Genomic DNA, 18,385 nt, shown 5'->3' on the forward strand with positions numbered 1-18,385 from the left:
AAATTGACAATTTTTTTCTCCAGAAAATCACATTGTAGGATTTTTTATGAATTTATTTGCAAATTATGGTGGAAAATAAGTATTTGGTCACCTACAAACAAGCAAGATTTCTGGCTCTCACAGACCTGTAACTTCTTCTTTAAGAGGCTCCTCTGTCCTCCACTCGTTACCTGTATTAATGGCACCTGTTTGAACTTGTTATCAGTATAAAAGACACCTGTCCACAACCTCAAACAGTCACACTCCAAACTCCACTATGGCCAAGACCAAAGAGCTGTCAAAGGACACCAGAAACAAAATTGTAAACCTGCACCAGGCTGGAAAGACTGAATCTGCAATAGGTAAGCAGCTTGGTTTGAAGAAATCAACTGTGGGAGCAATTATTAGGAAATGGAAGACATACTAGACCACTGATAATCTCCCTCGATCTGGGGCTCCACGCAAGATCTCACCCTGTGGGGTCAAAATGATCACAAGAACGGTGAGCAAAAATCCCAGAACCACACTTGGGGACCTAGTGAATGACCTGCAGAGAGCTGGGACCAAAGTAACAAAGCCTACCATCAGTAACACACTACGCCGCCAGGGACTCAAATCCTGCAGTGCCAGACGTGTCCCCCTGCTTAAGCCAGTACATGTCCAGGCCCGTCTGAAGTTTGCTAGAGTGCATTTGGATGATCCAGAAGAGGATTGGGAGAATGTCATATGGTCAGATGAAACCAAAATAGAACTTTTTGGTAAAAACTCAACTCGTCGTGTTTGGAGGACAAAGAATGCTGAGTTGCATCCAAAGAACACCATACCTACTGTGAAGCATGGGGGTGGAAACATCATGCTTTGGGGCTGTTTTTCTGCAAAGGGACCAGGACGACTGATCCGTGTAAAGGAAAGAATGAATGGGGCCATGTATCGTGAGATTTTGAGTGAAAACCTCCTTCCATCAGCAAGGGCATTGAAGATGAAACGTGGCTGGGTCTTTCAGCATGACAATGATCCCAAACACACCGCCCGGGCAACGAAGGAATGGCTTCGTAAGAAGCATCTCAAGGTCCTGGAGTGGCCTAGCAAGTCTCCAGATCTCAACCCCATAGAAAATCTTTGGAGGGAGTTGAAAGTCTGTGTTGCCCAGCGACAGCCCCAAAACATCACTGCTCTAGAGGAGATCTGCATGGAGGAATGGGCCAAAATACCAGCAACAGTATGTGAAAACCTTGTGAAGACTTAGAGAAAACGTTTGACCTGTGTCATTGCCAACAAAGGGTATATATCAAAGTATTGAGAAACTTTTGTTATTGACCAAATACTTATTTTCCACCATAATTTGCAAATAAATTCATAAAAAATCCTACAATGTGATTTTCTGGATTTTTTTTTCTCATTTTGTCTGTCATAGTTGACGTGTACCTATGATGAAAATTACAGGCCTCTCTCATCTTTTTAAGTGGGAGAACTTGCACAATTGGTGGCTGACTAAATACTTTTTTCCCCCACTGTATATAGTATTAATTTGTTATATCTGTGTCCATCCTGTCCATGAGTTTCTAGTAGCTAGACCATATGGTTCATGAGAAAATAGCCTAATTAATTAAAAAAGCATCTAATCAACAATGCCACTAGATGTCGTGTGATAGATTACATAAAATCATTGAAAGATACCAAAATTCTGGTAGTTTACTGGTACATTTCGAAAGTTTCCAGTAATATACCCTCCCGTTGCAACCCTAGTCCGTGTCTTCTCAAGCCTCCATGGATATTTCAGTTGATATATCAGTATCTCTTAGTGCCTGAGTATGTAGCCTATGTACTGGATGTGTAGGTAGTCATGTTTCGAGATAGTGTGGGGGGGTTGTTGTGTTGTTTTTCTGTCAGCACTAGGACGAAAGCCAACCTCTCTCCATCTCTCTTTCTCTCTGCATCGCTTTCGCTCTCTGCATCGCTCTCTCTCGCACGCACACACATATTTATTCACAGAAATTAGGAAGGCTTTTACCAGCGTGACGAGAGCAGGACGCATGGGCCCCTGATTCATTAGTTAAAAGGCCCCCTAATAAATCCCCCACTTTTAATGTTTCACAGTGCTATTAAAGGCTTGCCAGGCCGGGCAGAGACCTGTCGGCCATTACACCTTTCAATAAATGACAATCTACGCTACTCTGCGTGATGGTGGGGAAAGAAAGGGAAGGGAAAAAAAGCTGACAGGCTTTCGGTTCGGCCTGCCTTGCAAAGCGCTGCTCCTAATAGCACGTAAAGACTTATTAGCCTCGGCGTTGTGTGCTTGGCGCTTAAAAAGAGTGAGGTATTTTGTTTGAGTAGCCCGGCTTAAGTTAATAAATAGAGGAGCTCCTTCTCTAGGGGCTAATTCACATCGCTCAGCTGAAGAGGCTCCATATCAATCTTGATCAGTCACACTGGGGTTTCAAACAGAACAGGAAGCAGGGAATGTAGCCTGCTGGAGCGACTGGAGAGATGGGGAGAAGCCCAGAACAAAGTAAGACAAGAAAGAAAGATAAGGCTTTTCAGAAAACGAGAAGAAAAGATAAGAATCACTTTTTTTATTTTATTATGCTCAGTCTCTTTTTGTTTTGTAAAGGTGGAACTTGTAAATTCATTTTGTGACGGCCAGGGCTACAGAATGAACAAAACGGTGAAAAGGCGCTTTATTGATTAACTCTATGTAAGACACAACCACAAACTTATCATGCCCTGGTGTACTGTAATTAATTGTTTCCTGTGAGACAAAAAGAAACAGGAAATTAGCTGCTGGGAGAGAGAGAGAGATCGAGAGAGAGAGATCAATCCTGTCTGTCCATCCCAACTCATTCCACTTAGAGTAGAGGAGAGCCTCTGACATTGATCACTTCCTTCATGATGAGGACTAAGGGTTCTTCCACGGCTCAGAGGGGATGCTGTTGCATGTGAGGGCTCACATCAGACCTGGGTTCCAATAGTATGTGTTTTCTTTCAAATACTACTGAATACTATCAAATACTCTTCGAGCAAAAGACTGTGCCTGCCTTGAGTGGGAAGCGCATGCGTGTATAGAACTATGTTTTGTCCCTCCATTCAGGCACTTGGGCAACCCTTCCTCTCAAATGCCTGGTCCCTTGAAGCACTTACTGTTTGGTGTGCAAGGAGGCTCTTAAAAGCCAGAGACTTGAAGATGCAGTGTGAATAGCAGAGAACCAACCCGAAGAGCAAATGTATCAGGTACTGGGGCGGGTAATAGCTAAGGCAACTGAACCCTGGGCTAGGGGTGAAGCCAGGGTTGGAGATGGGGCTGGGGTTAAGGAAGAAGACAGGCCCTGAGGTATCAATCACTAAGTGTGGGATAGGGCCGGGATGATACCAGTATGCCAATACTTTTTCCATGGCAAAAATGAAAACACTACAGCAGACCAAATTCTTTGATCCATTAAAAACGTGCTGTATGTAAAATATTGTGTGCTATAGCTTGGAAAACAACATACAGTAATGACGTCTGTTTCCAACATTAGGGCTGATTTCCTAAAGAAGTTAAATCCGCTTAGTGTTTTGTGTCCTTGCCTCGATACTGGTATCGTCCCAGCCCTAGTGTGTGAGAGAGCTTTTTGAAAGTGATACTCTCATACCCAATCCCTTCATGAGGTACCCTCTTTGGAATAGCTGAATGGGTGTAAAAGCAAAAGAGCCAAAACTCCACTAGAGGAAGCTAGTGATTGATTGGGGATTGAGTGTGACACTGACATGTTTCCATGGAAAAAAACACTATAGATATGAACATTTACACATTTAGCATTTAAGAAAGCCTAATGAAGATAATGAGTGACAGGCAGGGAGACAAACACCTGAGCCAGCGTCACACACACCACAGAAATAACAACAACCACACATGCATGACCAATCCTTCTCTTAATCAATTTGTCTCAGCCTGCGATCACACACACATACACACAGTATGCCTGTCATCTTGAGTGACAGACAGGTTAAGTGAGGTGAACAATTCCAGGAGTAATCTTCAAATATGACAAAATATGTTCCAAGGTTAAAACATACCCAGTCATCTCAGATATGATGCCATGTTTTGGGCACATTCAGGGGAGTCACACTAGCCAGTTAATTCCACACTGAGGATTCTACCCAAAATCTATTCACGTTTGAATGTAGTGCATTTCACAACAAACTTGACAGAATAAATGCAATAGTAACGGTTTCTAAACATCCCACCATGATCCCATACAGAATGACTCCAGAAGTCTAGATGAAGAACCAGAAGAAAAGACAGTGATGTGATTGAACTGAAGCCAACTGACAACTCCTCTGCACTCCCATCTCCCAAATGGCTGGGTGGGGATTGGCTCACCTGTCTGTCAGTCCGGCCCAGTGACCCCTGCTATTGGCAGAGAGCAGATTTGTAAGCCTGTCACTCAGCCTGTCAGTCAGAGAGGAGAGGCCATTGTGGATCTAGACAGCTGGCTGAGAACTACAGCACTTCCATTAAGACAACATCACTCACTGCCCATTATGGCTCCAGACCGCTCCCAGTCGCTGGAATTTGGACACCGGGAAGTGAAACTGAGCACGCCATGGCTGGCACTCACACAGTCACACAAATACCCTTTACAGACAGACTTTACGGTATGTTGCCTGTAAAAATATATATTATTTTACCATATTCTTGCCGGGATAAGCCTTTTATATCCCCCGTGCACATGCCGGCAAGTTTAGGAGTGGGAGTAGCCGTGGGCTGATGTGGGTGGACGTCTATTATAATATATCCATTGAATATACACCATCACAAAATAAATCCATTATTAATTTGTTTTAGGCAGGTCCTAAGAAACATTATAAGACTAATACAATTTATTTTCAAAATAATAGAATGGCATATTTTGAGTTTATGTTACTGGTCTGTGCAGCCTACATGGCTGCAGCATGCACATGAAATCAATACTTATTTTGTTCATTAAACAGACAAGACACACGTAGGCTACCCTGATCACAGTCAATACACATTTTATAGTAGGCTAAGAATATAGGCTCAAAAAGTTCTACAGCTGTACCACTGAGAGCATCTTGACTGGCATGGCAATAGCACCACCTTCAATCGCATGGCGCTACGAGGGTGGTGCAGACAGCCCAGTACATCACTGGGGCCGAGCTCCCTGCCATCCAGGACCTCTATATTAGGCGGTGTGAAAGGAAGGCCCGGAAAATCGTTAAAAGACTCCAACCACCCAAGCCATAGACTGTTCCCTCTGCTTCCGCACGGCAAGCGGTACAGGTGCATCAAGTCTTACACCAACAGGCACCTGAACAGCTTCTATCCCCACGCCATAAGACTGCTAAATACTGTAGCTAACAAAATAGCTACACAGACTATCTGAGTTGACCCTTGTATTTTATTCTTATAGTCTCTATGCACACTCACAGGGGCCTACACACTTACGCAAACTGACACTCAAACACACTCACTCCATAATTTACTTACACACATATAATATGCACATACATTTATACTGACTCCCATACAATCATCATATACGCTGATGCTACTCTGTTTATCATTTTTCTGATGCCTAGTCACCTTACCCCTATACCTACACTAATATATATATCTACACTAATTAATATATATATATATATATATATATATATATATATATATATATATATATATATATATATATATATATATATATATATATATATATATATATATATATATATATATATATACACACACACACACATATATATATACACAGTAGGGAGAAGAAGTATTTGATACACTGCCGATTTTGCAGGTTTTCCTACTTACAAAGCATGTAGAGGTCTGTACTTTTTATCATAGGTACACTTCAACTGTGAGAGACGGAATCTAAAACAAAAATCCAGAAAATCACATTGTATGATTTTTAAGTAATTCATTTGCATTTTATTGCATGACATAAGTATTTGATACATCAGAAAAGCAGAACTTAATATTTGGTACAGAATCATTTGTTTGCAATTACAGAGATCATACGTTTCCTGTAGGTCTTGACCAGGTTTGCACACACTGCAGCAGGGATTTTGGCCCACTCCTCCATACAGACCTTCTCCAGATCCTTCAGGTTTCGGGGCTGTCGCTGGGCAATACGGACTTTCAGCTCCCTCCAAAGATTTTCTATTGGGTTCAGGTCTGGAGACTGGCTAGGCCACTCCAGGACCTTGAGATGCTTCTTACGGAGCCACTCCTTAGTTGCCCTGGCTGTGTGTTTCGGGTCATTGTCATGCTGGAAGACCCATCTTCAATGCTCTTACTGAGGGAAGGAGGTTGTTGGCCAAGATCTCGCGATACATGGCCCCATCCATCCTCCCCTCAATACGGTGCAGTCCTCCTGTCCCCTTTGCAGAAAAGCATCCCCAAAGAATGATGTTTCCACCTCCATGCTTCACGGTTGGGATGGTGTTCTTGGGATTGTACTCATCCTTCTTCTTCCTCCAAACACGGCGAGTGGAGTTTATACCAAAAAGCTCTATTTTTGTCTCATCAGACCACATGACCTTCTCCCATTCCTCCTCTGGATCATCCAGATGGTCATTGGCAAACTTCAGACGGGCCTGGACATGCGCTGGCTTGAGCAGGGGGACCTTGCGTGCGCTGCAGGATTTTAATCCATGACGGCGTAGTGTGTTACTAATGGTTTTCTTTGAGACTGTGATCCCAGCTCTCTTCAGGTCATTGACCAGGTCCTGCCGTGTAGTTCTGGGCTGATCCCTCACCTTCCTCATGATCATTGATGCCCCACGAGGTGAGATCTTGCATGGAGTCCCAGACCGAGGGTGATTGACCGTCATCTTGAACTTCTTCCATTTTCTAATAATTGTGCCAACAGTTGTTGCCTTCTCACCAAGCTGCTTGCCTATTGTCCTGTAGCCCATCCCAGCCTTGTGCAGGTCTACAATTGTATCCCTGATGTCCTTACACAGCTCTCTGGTCTTGGCCATTGTGGAGAGGTTGGAGTCTGTTTGATTGAGTGTGTGGACAGGTGTCTTTTATACAGGTAATGAGTTCAAACAGGTGCAGTTAATACAGGTAATGAGTGGAGAACAGGAGGGCTTCTTAAAGAAAAACTAACAGGTCTGTGAGAGCCGGAATTCTTACTGGTTGGTAGGTGATCAAATACTTATGTCATGCAATAAAATGCAAATTAATTACTTTAAAAAATCATACAATGTGATTTTCTGGATTTTTGTTTTAGATTCCGTCTCTCACAGTTGAAGTGTACCTATGATAAAAAATTACAGACCTCTACATGCTTTGTAAGTAGGAAAACCTGCAAAATCGGCAGTGTATCAAATACTTGTTCTCCCCACTGTATATACACAAAAGTATGTGGACACCCCTTCAAATTAGTGGCTTCGGCTATTTAAGTCACACCCATTGCTGATAGGTGTATAAAATCGAGCACAGAGCCATGCAATCTCGAAAGACAAACAAGCAGGGAGAAATGCCGTTTTAAAGCTAATTTCCTGCAATTCTACACATTTTGCCATGACTTATGCCATGTTAATATGTTATGAGTGAGAGTGACTAACACAATCAATGGGGGGGGGGGGGGGGGCTGGAGGTCAGGGCCCCTGGGCATGTGTACTGCGTGCCCGGACGTTATTTGGCCATGATTACTACAAGTTGAGATAGCTGGCTAGACTTATATAGCTTATGCCTGGAACCTGCCATGGAAAGGGAAGACCAGGGCTAAATGTAACACATCAGGTGTAACAGGTAGGCCTACATTATATTCACAGTACGTGATCCTGGGTTGGCTGAGTGTCAGTGGAACATTTTTGGGGACATTCAAGTCATCAATGTGTTGCTACAACTAGCAACAAGATAGCCTAATGTTTAAACTTTAGAGTTTGTGATGCAATAGGGTAAACGCAGATGGGCAAGCCTCAGCCTATTTATTTATAGCCACTACGCTACATCAGGTGGGCTACATCATGTGATAATGCTTATTGCTAAATAGTAGGGCCGGGACAATACCAGTATGGCAATATTTTATCCATGGCAAAAATGAAAACACGAAGTAGACAAAACTATTTGGTTATTTAAAACCTGCTGTATGTAAAAATCTGTGATGTGTAGTATGCTTTTGTCAGTTTACATTTTAGTTTAGTACATTATATCACCCCCAAATGTAACCATTGGGTGTCTTACCTCGTCCAGTTCAGAGATGTAGATGGGTTTCTCCTCAAAGCTGATGGGCATGGGATCACTAGGAGGAATCTCCACCTCTTCATACATCTTATTGTTCTCCCTCTTTATCCCCTCTGGTAACATCAGCTGAACACAACACAACCACATCCCAAACATTAACTACGCACCACATTACACAAAGTACATTTCCACCCCAATCGATTTATTACCAGCTGCACTACATAATATTGAACATATTACAATACACATAGTAAAACATCAACAAACACTGCCTCAACTTGAAAATAAACACATTCAAAACATTGCAAAAGTCATGTTCAGATTTGAAAATGTATCAACTTTCCAGTGAACATTATTTCCTCTCCCCCACCTGCTCCTACTGAACTGAGGACTAAAGAAAATAGTAAATAGTGTAAATAGAGAGTGAAAAAGCAGGAATGAAAAAATAGATCATAAAAACTGGATTTAAAGCAGTGGCTTGTGGGTGCTGGTGTGTAATAAGGGAACAGACTGTCGTGAAGGATGGTGGGTAAACAAAGAACTGGAAAGTGTGTGTGTGTGTGTGTGTGCGCACGTGTCTGTGTGTGTGTATGTGTCTGTGTGTATGTGTGTATGTGTGTGTGTGTGTGTGTGTGTGTGTGTGTGTGTGTGCATGCGGGTGAGTACTCTATCCCCTTCCTCCCTGTCACTATAAGTAAGAAATGTAAGTAATACAAACTGTTCATTTTGCCCCTGAATACAGGTGGGCAGGATTTGAAAATGTCTTATAGTCTTGTTATAGTCATTGTTTATTTGGATAGAACATGATGGTCTAGCGGTCAAGCATATAGGGTGTAGATTTGGTATTGGGCAGTACAGGGCTTTGTCCCAAACGGCACCCTATTCCCTCATCCCTACATAGTGCACTACTTTTGACCAGAGCCCTATGGAGCCTGCTCAAAGGTAGTGTATTATAAGGAGTAGGGTGTAATTTGTGACGCACCTCTGATCATCACCACGTACTGTACCTTGGCTCCCCCTACAAAGGCGGAGGTCTTGGTGGCCTCGGCGTAGCAGTCATAGACGTTGGGGTATCGGATGCGTTCGTACACCCTCTCTCTGCTCAGCACTGGAGACCGCCGTGCTGTCAGCAGGGCCTGCTCTCTGGAGAAACAGAACCAGGACCACACACAACCATTCATCAACCACAACACAGCCATAATACAACCATGATCAGACACAACCATTCATCAACCACAACACAGCCATAATACAAACATGATCAGACACAACCATTCATCAACCACAACACAGCCATAATACAACCATGATCAGACACAACCATTAATCAACCACAACACAGCCATAATACAACCATGATCTGACACAACCATTAATCAACAACAACACAACCATAATACAACCGTGACACAACAATAACTAAACCGGGACCAAACACAACACTATATACATAAAACCCATTTAAAAACATATGTATTTCAACACAAAACACACATCCACATGAACAGCAGAACAGCCATAGTTACACCTGCTTAATGTGTGGTTGGTTGTGATTGGGGATGGATACTAAGGTTGAGAGCTGTTAGACAGGAGAGGTGTGGAGATGTGAGGCGCTGCAGTAATAATATTCTCTGCTAACGTAACGTGGCTTACCTCTCTGCTAATCTCTTCCCTCACACTCTGCCGGATTTGGACCGGCTAAGTTTTTAATTAAACAGATCGCTGCGCTGCTTTTTTATCCGCTGAAATTAAACTTTCAGAAAAAATGTGACCAGGAGCGGTGTTTTTTTATTTTTTACCTGCAGCCGAGCAGCGATGAAAAATGCAGAAGGGTGTTTCCATTTGGAAAGAAGAGATCACAGGGGGAGATATAGAAAAAGAAATAGAGCAGAGAGAGAAGGGAAAATGGAAGAGAGAGAGGGAAAAAGAGAGTCAGAGAGAAAGAGATGGGAAGAGAGAGAAGAGCTAGAGAGCGAGCGAGCGAGAGACGGAGTGTGGTGGTTCACCTCTGAGCTCTCATCTCCTTGGGGTCAAAGTAGAGGTCGGAGGAGGATTCGGTGTCGTCCCAGCGTCTCTCCCCCCTCTTCCTCTCCCTCTTCTCCTCCCTCCGGTGGATCTTCATCATTTCTTTCTCCTTCCCTGACTGGATGGACACCTGACAGCCGTACGTGGGCTTGCTGCTCCCCTCTCCTCCACTTCCTTTACGACTACCATCTAAACACAAGAATAATACACAGAGACATCAATAAAAGGTTATAAACCGACAGGTCGCAAAGAAACAGTTGGGTCATCATTGATACATTCAATGTTTCTTTGAGCTAGGTTGCTATGTTGTCTTGTGTAATTGAGCGCTTATAATATGGTAACTAAGCATGGAATAGCATGTAATACACACTTTGCCACCACCTATACTATAGCGCCTATACTATAGCGCCTATACTATAGCGCCTATACTATAGCGCCTATACTATAGCACCTATATTATACAGCCTATACTATACCGCCTATACTATACCGCCTATACTATACCGCCTATATTATACCGCCTATACTATACCGCCTATATTATACCGCCTATACTATAGCGCCTATACTATAGCGCCTATACTATAGCGCCTATACTATAGCGCCTATATTATAGCGCCTATACTATAGCGCCTATACTATAGCGCCTATACTATACCGCCTATACTATACCGCCTATACTATACCGCCTATACTATAGCGCCTATATTATACCGCCTATACTATACCGCCTATACTATACCGCCTATATTATACCGCCTATACTATAGCGCCTATACTATAGCGCCTATACTATAGCGCCTATATTATACCGCCTATACTATAGCGCCTATACTATACCGCCTATACTATACCGCCTATACTATACCGCCTATACTATACCGCCTATACTATACCGCCTATACTATAGCGCCTATACTATAGCGCCTATACTATAGTGCCTATACTAGAGCGCCTATACTAGAGCGCCTATATTATACCGCCTATATTATACCGCCTATACTATACCGCCTATACTATAGCGCCTATACTATACCGCCTATATTATACCGCCTATACTATAGCGCCTATACTATAGCGCCTATACTATAGCGCCTATACTATACCGCCTATACTATACCGCCTATACTATAGCGCCTATACTATACCGCCTATACTATACCGCCTATATTATAGCGCCTATACTATACCGCCTATACTATACCGCCTATATTATACCGCCTATACTATAGCGCCTATACTATACCGCCTATATTATACCGCCTATATTATACCGCCTATACTATACCGCCTATACTATACCGCCTATACTATAGCGCCTATACTCTAGCTCCTATACTATACCGCCTATACTATACCGCCTATATTATACCGCCTATACTTTAGCGCCTATACTATACCGCCTATATTATAGCGCCTATACTATAGCGCCTATACTATACCGCCTATACTATAGCGCCTATATTATACCGCCTATACTATGTGGCTGTGTGTGTTTTTCCAGACTGTAACAACCATATCTGTTCAGATTCTGGTAGCCACCAGGTGGAAAGGACGATTTCTAACCCCAGGACCTCAGTAGTCATTAATATTGTAACGTGTGTGTATGTGTATATGTGTGTGTGTGTGTGTGTGTGTGTGTGTGTGAGAGAGTGTGTGTGTCCTTTACTTAACCCTGCAAGGATTAGGGCCCACATGAGACCCCCAGCTTGTTGTTGAGCAGGGAGAAAGAGCATCACAGGAGCAAAATAAACCCTAACAGCATACAAGCACAAGTGACGTGAGTAAAATCCATAACTACTTCAACAGAGGACTTAAAAGCGCAGAGTGGCCTAGACCCTTATCTTTCTAATGTGTGTGTGTGTGTCCTTTACCTCACCCTGCATGAGTTAGGGCTCACATGAGACCCCCAGCTTGTTGTTGAGTAGGGAGAAAGAGCATCACAGGAGAAAAATAAAACCTAACAGCATACAAGTACAAGTGACATGAGTAAAATCCATAACTACTTCAACAGTGTGTGTGTGTGTGTGCGTGTACTAGGGTTATCCAGAGAATCTACCAAATTACTTCGAGAAAATTGCAAGAAATTACCAGTATCCCGGTATTCCTGTTCAAACCAGAAGTGCTATTTTAAAGCATATAATACCAGAGAAAAAAAACAGACATGATTATACCACTGTAAATTGAGAAATATACACATGAATCTAACGTTTTAATCAACTCAAAGTTCTCTCAAAGTCACCACACTTTCATTGATGTAGCCTAGTTTTAAAGGACAATTTTACCCAGGTAACCAAGCAGTTTGTTGTTTTAGGTAATCCATAGTAGATGTTTCAAAGTAGTTTCAAAAAAATGTCGGCGTCTAGATATCTAGCTTTGAATGTCCTGATCAGTCCTGATGTTCCCAATTGCCCATTTGAGTAAATTCGTACAACTCCCAAAATTCCCCTCTAACTGGATTGAGTTGGCGGTGTGTGGGTTGAACTTGGTTCAACACATACAGTGGGGAAAAAATGTATTTAGTCAGCCACCAATTGTGCAAGTTCTCCCACTTAAAAAGATGAGAGAGGCCTGTCATTTTCATCATAGGTACACGTCAACTATGACAGACAAAATGAGGAAAAAAAATCCAGAAAATCACATTGTAGGATTTTTAATGAATTTATTTGCAAATTATGGTGGAAAATAAGTATTTGGTCACCTACAAACAAGCAAGATTTCTGGCTCTCACAGACCTGTAACTTCTTCTTTAAGAGTTTTCTCTGTCCTCCACTCGTTACCTGTATTAATGGCACCTGTTTGAACTTGTTATCAGTATAAAAGACACCTGTCCACAACCTCAAACAGTCACACTCCAAACTCCACTATGGCCAAGACCAAAGAGCTGTCAAAGGACACCAGAAACAAAATTGTAGACCTGCACCAAGCTGGGAAGACTGAATCTGCAATAGGTAAGCAGCTTGGTTTGAAGAAATCAACTGTGGGAGCAATTATTAGGAAATGGAAGACATACAAGACCACTTATAATCTCCCTCGATCTGGGGCTCCACGCAAGATCTCACCCCGTGGGGTCAAAATGATCCCAAGAACGGTGAGCAAAAATCCCAGAACCACACGGGGGGACCTAGTGAATGACCTGCAGAGAGCTGGGACCAAAGTAACAAAGCCTACCATCAGTAACACACTACGCCGCCAGGGACTCAAATCCTGCAGTGCAGACGTGTCCCCCTGCTTAAGCCAGTACATGTCCAGGCCCGTCTGAAGTTTGCTAGAGTGCATTTGGATGATCCAGAAGAGGATTGGGAGAATGTCATATGTCATATGGTCAGATGAAACCAAAATAGAACTTGTCGTGTTTGGAAGACAAAGAATGCTGAGTTGCATCCAAAGAACACCATACCTACTGTGAAGCATGGGGGTGGAAACATCATGCTTTGGGGCTGTTTTTCTGCAAAGGGACCAGGACGACTGATCCGTGTAAAGGAAAGAATGAATGGGGCCATGTATCATGTGATTTTGAGTGAAAACCTCCTTCCATCAGCAAGGGCATTGAAGATGAAACGTGGCTGGGTCTTTCAGCATGACAATGATCCCAAACACACCGCCCGGGCAACGAAGGAGTGGCTTCGTAAGAAGCATTTCAAGGTCCTGGAATGGCCTAGCCAGTCTCCAGATCTCAACCCCATAGAAAATCTTTGGAGGGAGTTGAAAGTCCGTGTTGCCCAGCGACAGCCCCAAAACATCACTGCTCTAGAGGAGATCTGCATGGAGGAATGGGCCAAAATACCAGCAACAGTGTGTGAAAACCTTGTGAAGACTTACAGAAAACGTTTGACCTGTTTCATTGCCAACAAAGGGTATATAACAAAGTATTGAGAAACTTTTGTTATTGACCAAATACTTATTTTCCACCATAATTTGCAAATAAATTCATAAAAAATCCTACAATGTGATTTTCTGGATTTTTTTTCCTCATTTTGTCTGTCATAGTTGACGTGTACCTATGATGAAAATTACAGGCCTCTCTCATCTTTTTAAGTGGGAGAACTTGCACAATTGGTGGCTGACTAAATACTTTTTTTCCCCACTGTACAGTGGGGAGAACAAGTATTTGATACACTGCCGATTTTGCAGGTTTTCCTACTTACAAAGCATGTAAAGGTCTGTAATTTGTATCATAGGTACACTTCAACTGTGAGAGACGGAATCTAAAACAAAAATCCAGAAAATCACATTGTATGATTTTTAAGTAATTAATTTGCATTTTATTGCATGACATAAGTATTTGATCACCTACCAACCAGTAAGAATTCCGGCTCTCACAGACCTGTTAGTTTTTCTTTAAGAAGCCCTCCTGTTCTCCACTCATTACCTGTATTAACTGCACCTGTTTGAACTCGTTACCTGTATAAAAGACACCTGTCCACACACTCAATCAAACAGACTCCAACCTCTCCACAATGGCCAAGACCAGAGAGCTGTGTAAGGACATCAGGGATAAAATTGTAGACCTGCACAAGGCTGGGATGGGCTACAGGACAATAGGCAAGCAGCTTGGTGAGAAGGCAACAACTGTTGGCGCAATTATTAGAAAATGGAAGAAGTTCAAGATGACGGTCAATCACCCTCGGTCTGGGGCTCCATGCAAGATCTCACCTCGTGGGGCATCAATGATCATGAGGAAGGTGAGGGATCAGCCCAGAACTACACGGCAGAACCTGGTCAATGACCTGAAGAGAGCTGGGACCACAGTCTCAAAGAAAACCATTAGTAACACACCACGCCGTCATGGATTAAAATCCTGCAGCGCACGCAAGGTCCCCCTGCTCAAGCCAGCGCTTGTCCAGGCCCGTCTGAAGTTTGCCAATGACCATCTGGATGATCCAGAGGAGTAATGGGAGAAGGTCATGTGGTCTGATGAGACAAAAATAGAGCTTTTTGGTCTAAACTCCACTCGCCGTGTTTGGAGGAAGAAGAAGGATGAGTACAACCTCAAGAACACCATCCCAACCGTGAAGCATGGAGGTGGAAACATCATTCTTTGGGGATGCTTTTCTGCAAAGGGGACAGGACAACTGCACCGTATTGAGGGGAGGATGGATGGGGCCATGTATCGCGAGATCTTGGCCAACAACCTCCTTCCCTCAGTAAGAGCATTGAAGATGGGTCGTGGCTGGGTCTTCCAGCATGACAACGACCCGAAACACACAGCCAGGGCAACTAAGGAGTGGCTCCGTAAGAAGCATCTCAAGGTCCTGGAGTGGCCTAGCCAGTCTCCAGACCTGAACCCAATAGAACATCTTTGGAGGGAGATGAAAGTCCGTATTGCCCAGCGACAGCCCCGAAACCTGAAGGATCTGGAGAAGGTCTGTATGGAGGAGTGGGCCAAAATCCCTGCTGCAGTGTGTGCAAACCTGGTCAAGACCTACAGGAAACGTATGATCTCTGTAATTGCAAACAAAGGTTTCTGTAGCAAATATTAAGTTCTGCTTTTCTGATGTATCAAATACTTATGTCATGCAATAAAATGCAAATTAATTACTTTAAAATCATACAATGTGATTTTCTGGATTTTTGTTTTAGATTCTGCCTCTCACAGTTGAAGTGTACCTATGATAAAAAATTACAGACCTCTACATGCTTTGTAAATAGGAAAACCTGCTAAATCGGCAGTGTATCAAATACTTGTTCTCCCCACTGTAGGTGTCAAAAGTGCTTCAAATATAAGACAGTTGAGATTATTTCACATAAAATAATAATGTTCCTTGAGTTGTCAGAGTTTAGTGTGACGAAAAGTAGCTAACAGCCATGCTCTGTGCTCTCTCATGTCTTGCCATTGGGCAGAGCAGCCCAAGCGGAGCTGTTGCTATATTCAGAGACATCCAGATCCGCCATGAGCAGAGATCATGCACAGCGAGCACGGAGCGAGTGACAGACAGAGAGGAGCAGCTAATGGAATTAATAACAGAGGAAGATATTTCTAATTTCGGGTTTTGGGCAAAAGCAATCGGGCCTGGGTAGGGTAGGGCCTGAACGTCGCAGGCATGGGTAGGGCTCGGGCAGGGTCCTAGTAAACATCAAAGCAAATCCTTTGAATTACACGTCCACCGATGGTTGAACAGCCCGAGAGAGTCAGCTAGCATGTGCTGCTTTCTGGGAATCACTGGCAAAGAAGATCAGGGTGGAAGTGCAAAGTCTCGCATGGTGACGTAATTTGACTCTTTGACAGACGGGGTGTTTCGATATCTATGATGCAACCGTACGCTAAATAATGATTTTTTATGATATCTCGAGACCGTATGCATGGTGGACTGACTAGAAATACACATGAAAATGGATTTAGTGTAAAATTCCCCTTTAAGGTAGTCTAGGCACAATGAGCACTTTTGGCCGATTGGTCAAATATTATGAGGTCACGTGTAGCATGCACATATAGAATGCAATTACATTTATAGAAGCCATGCAGCCCAAGGAATGTTTTCTGTTGGGGACTTTATGAGTAAATATGGTAGGCTGCTAGCGTTGTGATGACTGGTTTAATGTAGGAACGAAGCCAGAGAGTTGATACGTCGCACATGCATATTTTGTATTTTTGCATCTCAGCTTATTTACCCTTCACTTTCTCGGCATATACTCTCACCAGTTGTGATAGGTTGAGGGATTCTTGGGGAGAGTAGGCTATGGAAATTTTTTGTGTGCTGATCTGTATATCCTGTAGGCCTACTTGCTGTTTGCAATGGAATGGTAGGAGAACACAGCACGCAGCGCTTTGTATTTATGGTGACTTTGTGTAAGTAAATAGGCCTACGGTAGGCTACAACAGCACGTACATGCAGATAACAGAGCAGAGAAGGCCGCAGAGAAGCCAGATTTAAACATTGCATATCATTTAACAGTTCCATTTCACTTCACGCTGTTCATAGAAATAATATAATATAATGTAGCGGTTTCTCGCCATTATTTATCCCTGGAAATGAGAACAGGGAGAGCGTGGCACAGCAAGGGTTAAAGCCCCCAGAGACCGCCTCCCTGACTGAGTCACAACAGTTCAATAGAAGACAGAATTGCTCTTGAAAACAGATGAGATCTGATGATTGTCCTGAGGCCTCGGCTGATTGTCTGAATGATCTTATCTTTATCTCCTCTAACGGCTCTACCTGCTGCACCTCACCCTCCCTCCCTCCCCCCCCCCCCCCCCCCCATTACTTCACTCCCCCTCCTCCATTACTTCACTCCCCCTCCTCCCTCTCTTCACTCCAACATTCCCTCATTCTTGATGCACCTATTCCACTAGCCTAACCTATACCTCCCTTCACTATCCCTCCCTCTCTCATCAACTCCTGCTACGTCTCTCAGATCGAACAGTAATTGCCACCAGAACTCATGCAATTTTTTATTTATTTTCAAGGTACGACTAGGGCTGGCATAATTTCTGTATAACCGCATAACCGACAGTTGAGTCCATGTAATGACCGAAACGGACTCAACCACCACCTTCAGGTTCGTTCCACACACAAAAGTACTATTATTATTACTATTATTGTTATTATTAATATATACACTACCAGTCAAAGGTTTGGACACACTTACTCATTCAAGGGTTTATCTTTATTTTTAAATTTGTAGAACAATAGTAAAGACATCAAAACCATGAAATAACACATATGGAATCATGTAGTAACCAAAAAAGTGTTAAATCAAAATATATTTTATATTTGAGATTCTCAAATAGCCACCCTTTGCCTTCATGACAGCTTTGCACACTCTTGGCATTCTCTCAACCGGCTTCACCTGGAATGCTTTTCTAACAGTCTTGAAGGAGTTCCCACATATGCTGAGCACTTGTTGGCTGCTTTTCCTTCACTCTGCCATCCGACTCATCCCAAACCATTTCAATTGGGATGAGGTCGGGGGATTGTGGAGGCCAGGTTATCTGATGCAGCACTCCATCACTCCCCTTCTTGGTAAAATAGCCCTTACACAGCCTGGAGGTGTGTTGGGTCATTGTCCTGTTGAAAAACAAATGATAGTCCCACTAAGCCCAAACCAGATGGGATGGCGTATCACTGCAGAATGCTGTGGTAGCCATGCTGGTTAAGTGTGCCTTGAATTCTAGCCACCCATTGCCTTAACAACGTGGTTAAACTTTGCTGCTCCTTGCTGAAACAAGCAAATTAG

At 43.1% G+C, this 18,385-nt stretch overlaps 1 protein-coding gene across 1 annotated transcript in view; it reads right to left on the reverse strand.

The window, feature by feature from the left end:
* LOC311116043 (activating signal cointegrator 1 complex subunit 3-like) overlaps positions 1 to 18,385 on the reverse strand; it is a gene marked incomplete at its 3' end in the record, with an annotated part of 112,076 nt that overhangs the window by 58,069 nt on the left and 35,622 nt on the right. The window contains exons 7-9 of the mRNA XM_084191177.1: positions 10,189 to 10,396; positions 9,190 to 9,325; positions 8,183 to 8,308 (exon numbers count right to left, since the gene is read on the reverse strand). Coding sequence (XP_084047303.1) covers positions 8,183 to 8,308; positions 9,190 to 9,325; positions 10,189 to 10,396 — 470 coding nt within the window. The remainder of the gene's footprint in view (positions 1 to 8,182; positions 8,309 to 9,189; positions 9,326 to 10,188; positions 10,397 to 18,385) is intronic.

This window comes from Coregonus lavaretus (assembly GCF_964263955.1).
Source record: "Coregonus lavaretus genome assembly, contig: HAP1_SCAFFOLD_989, whole genome shotgun sequence".
NCBI lineage: Eukaryota > Metazoa > Chordata > Actinopteri > Salmoniformes > Salmonidae > Coregonus > Coregonus lavaretus.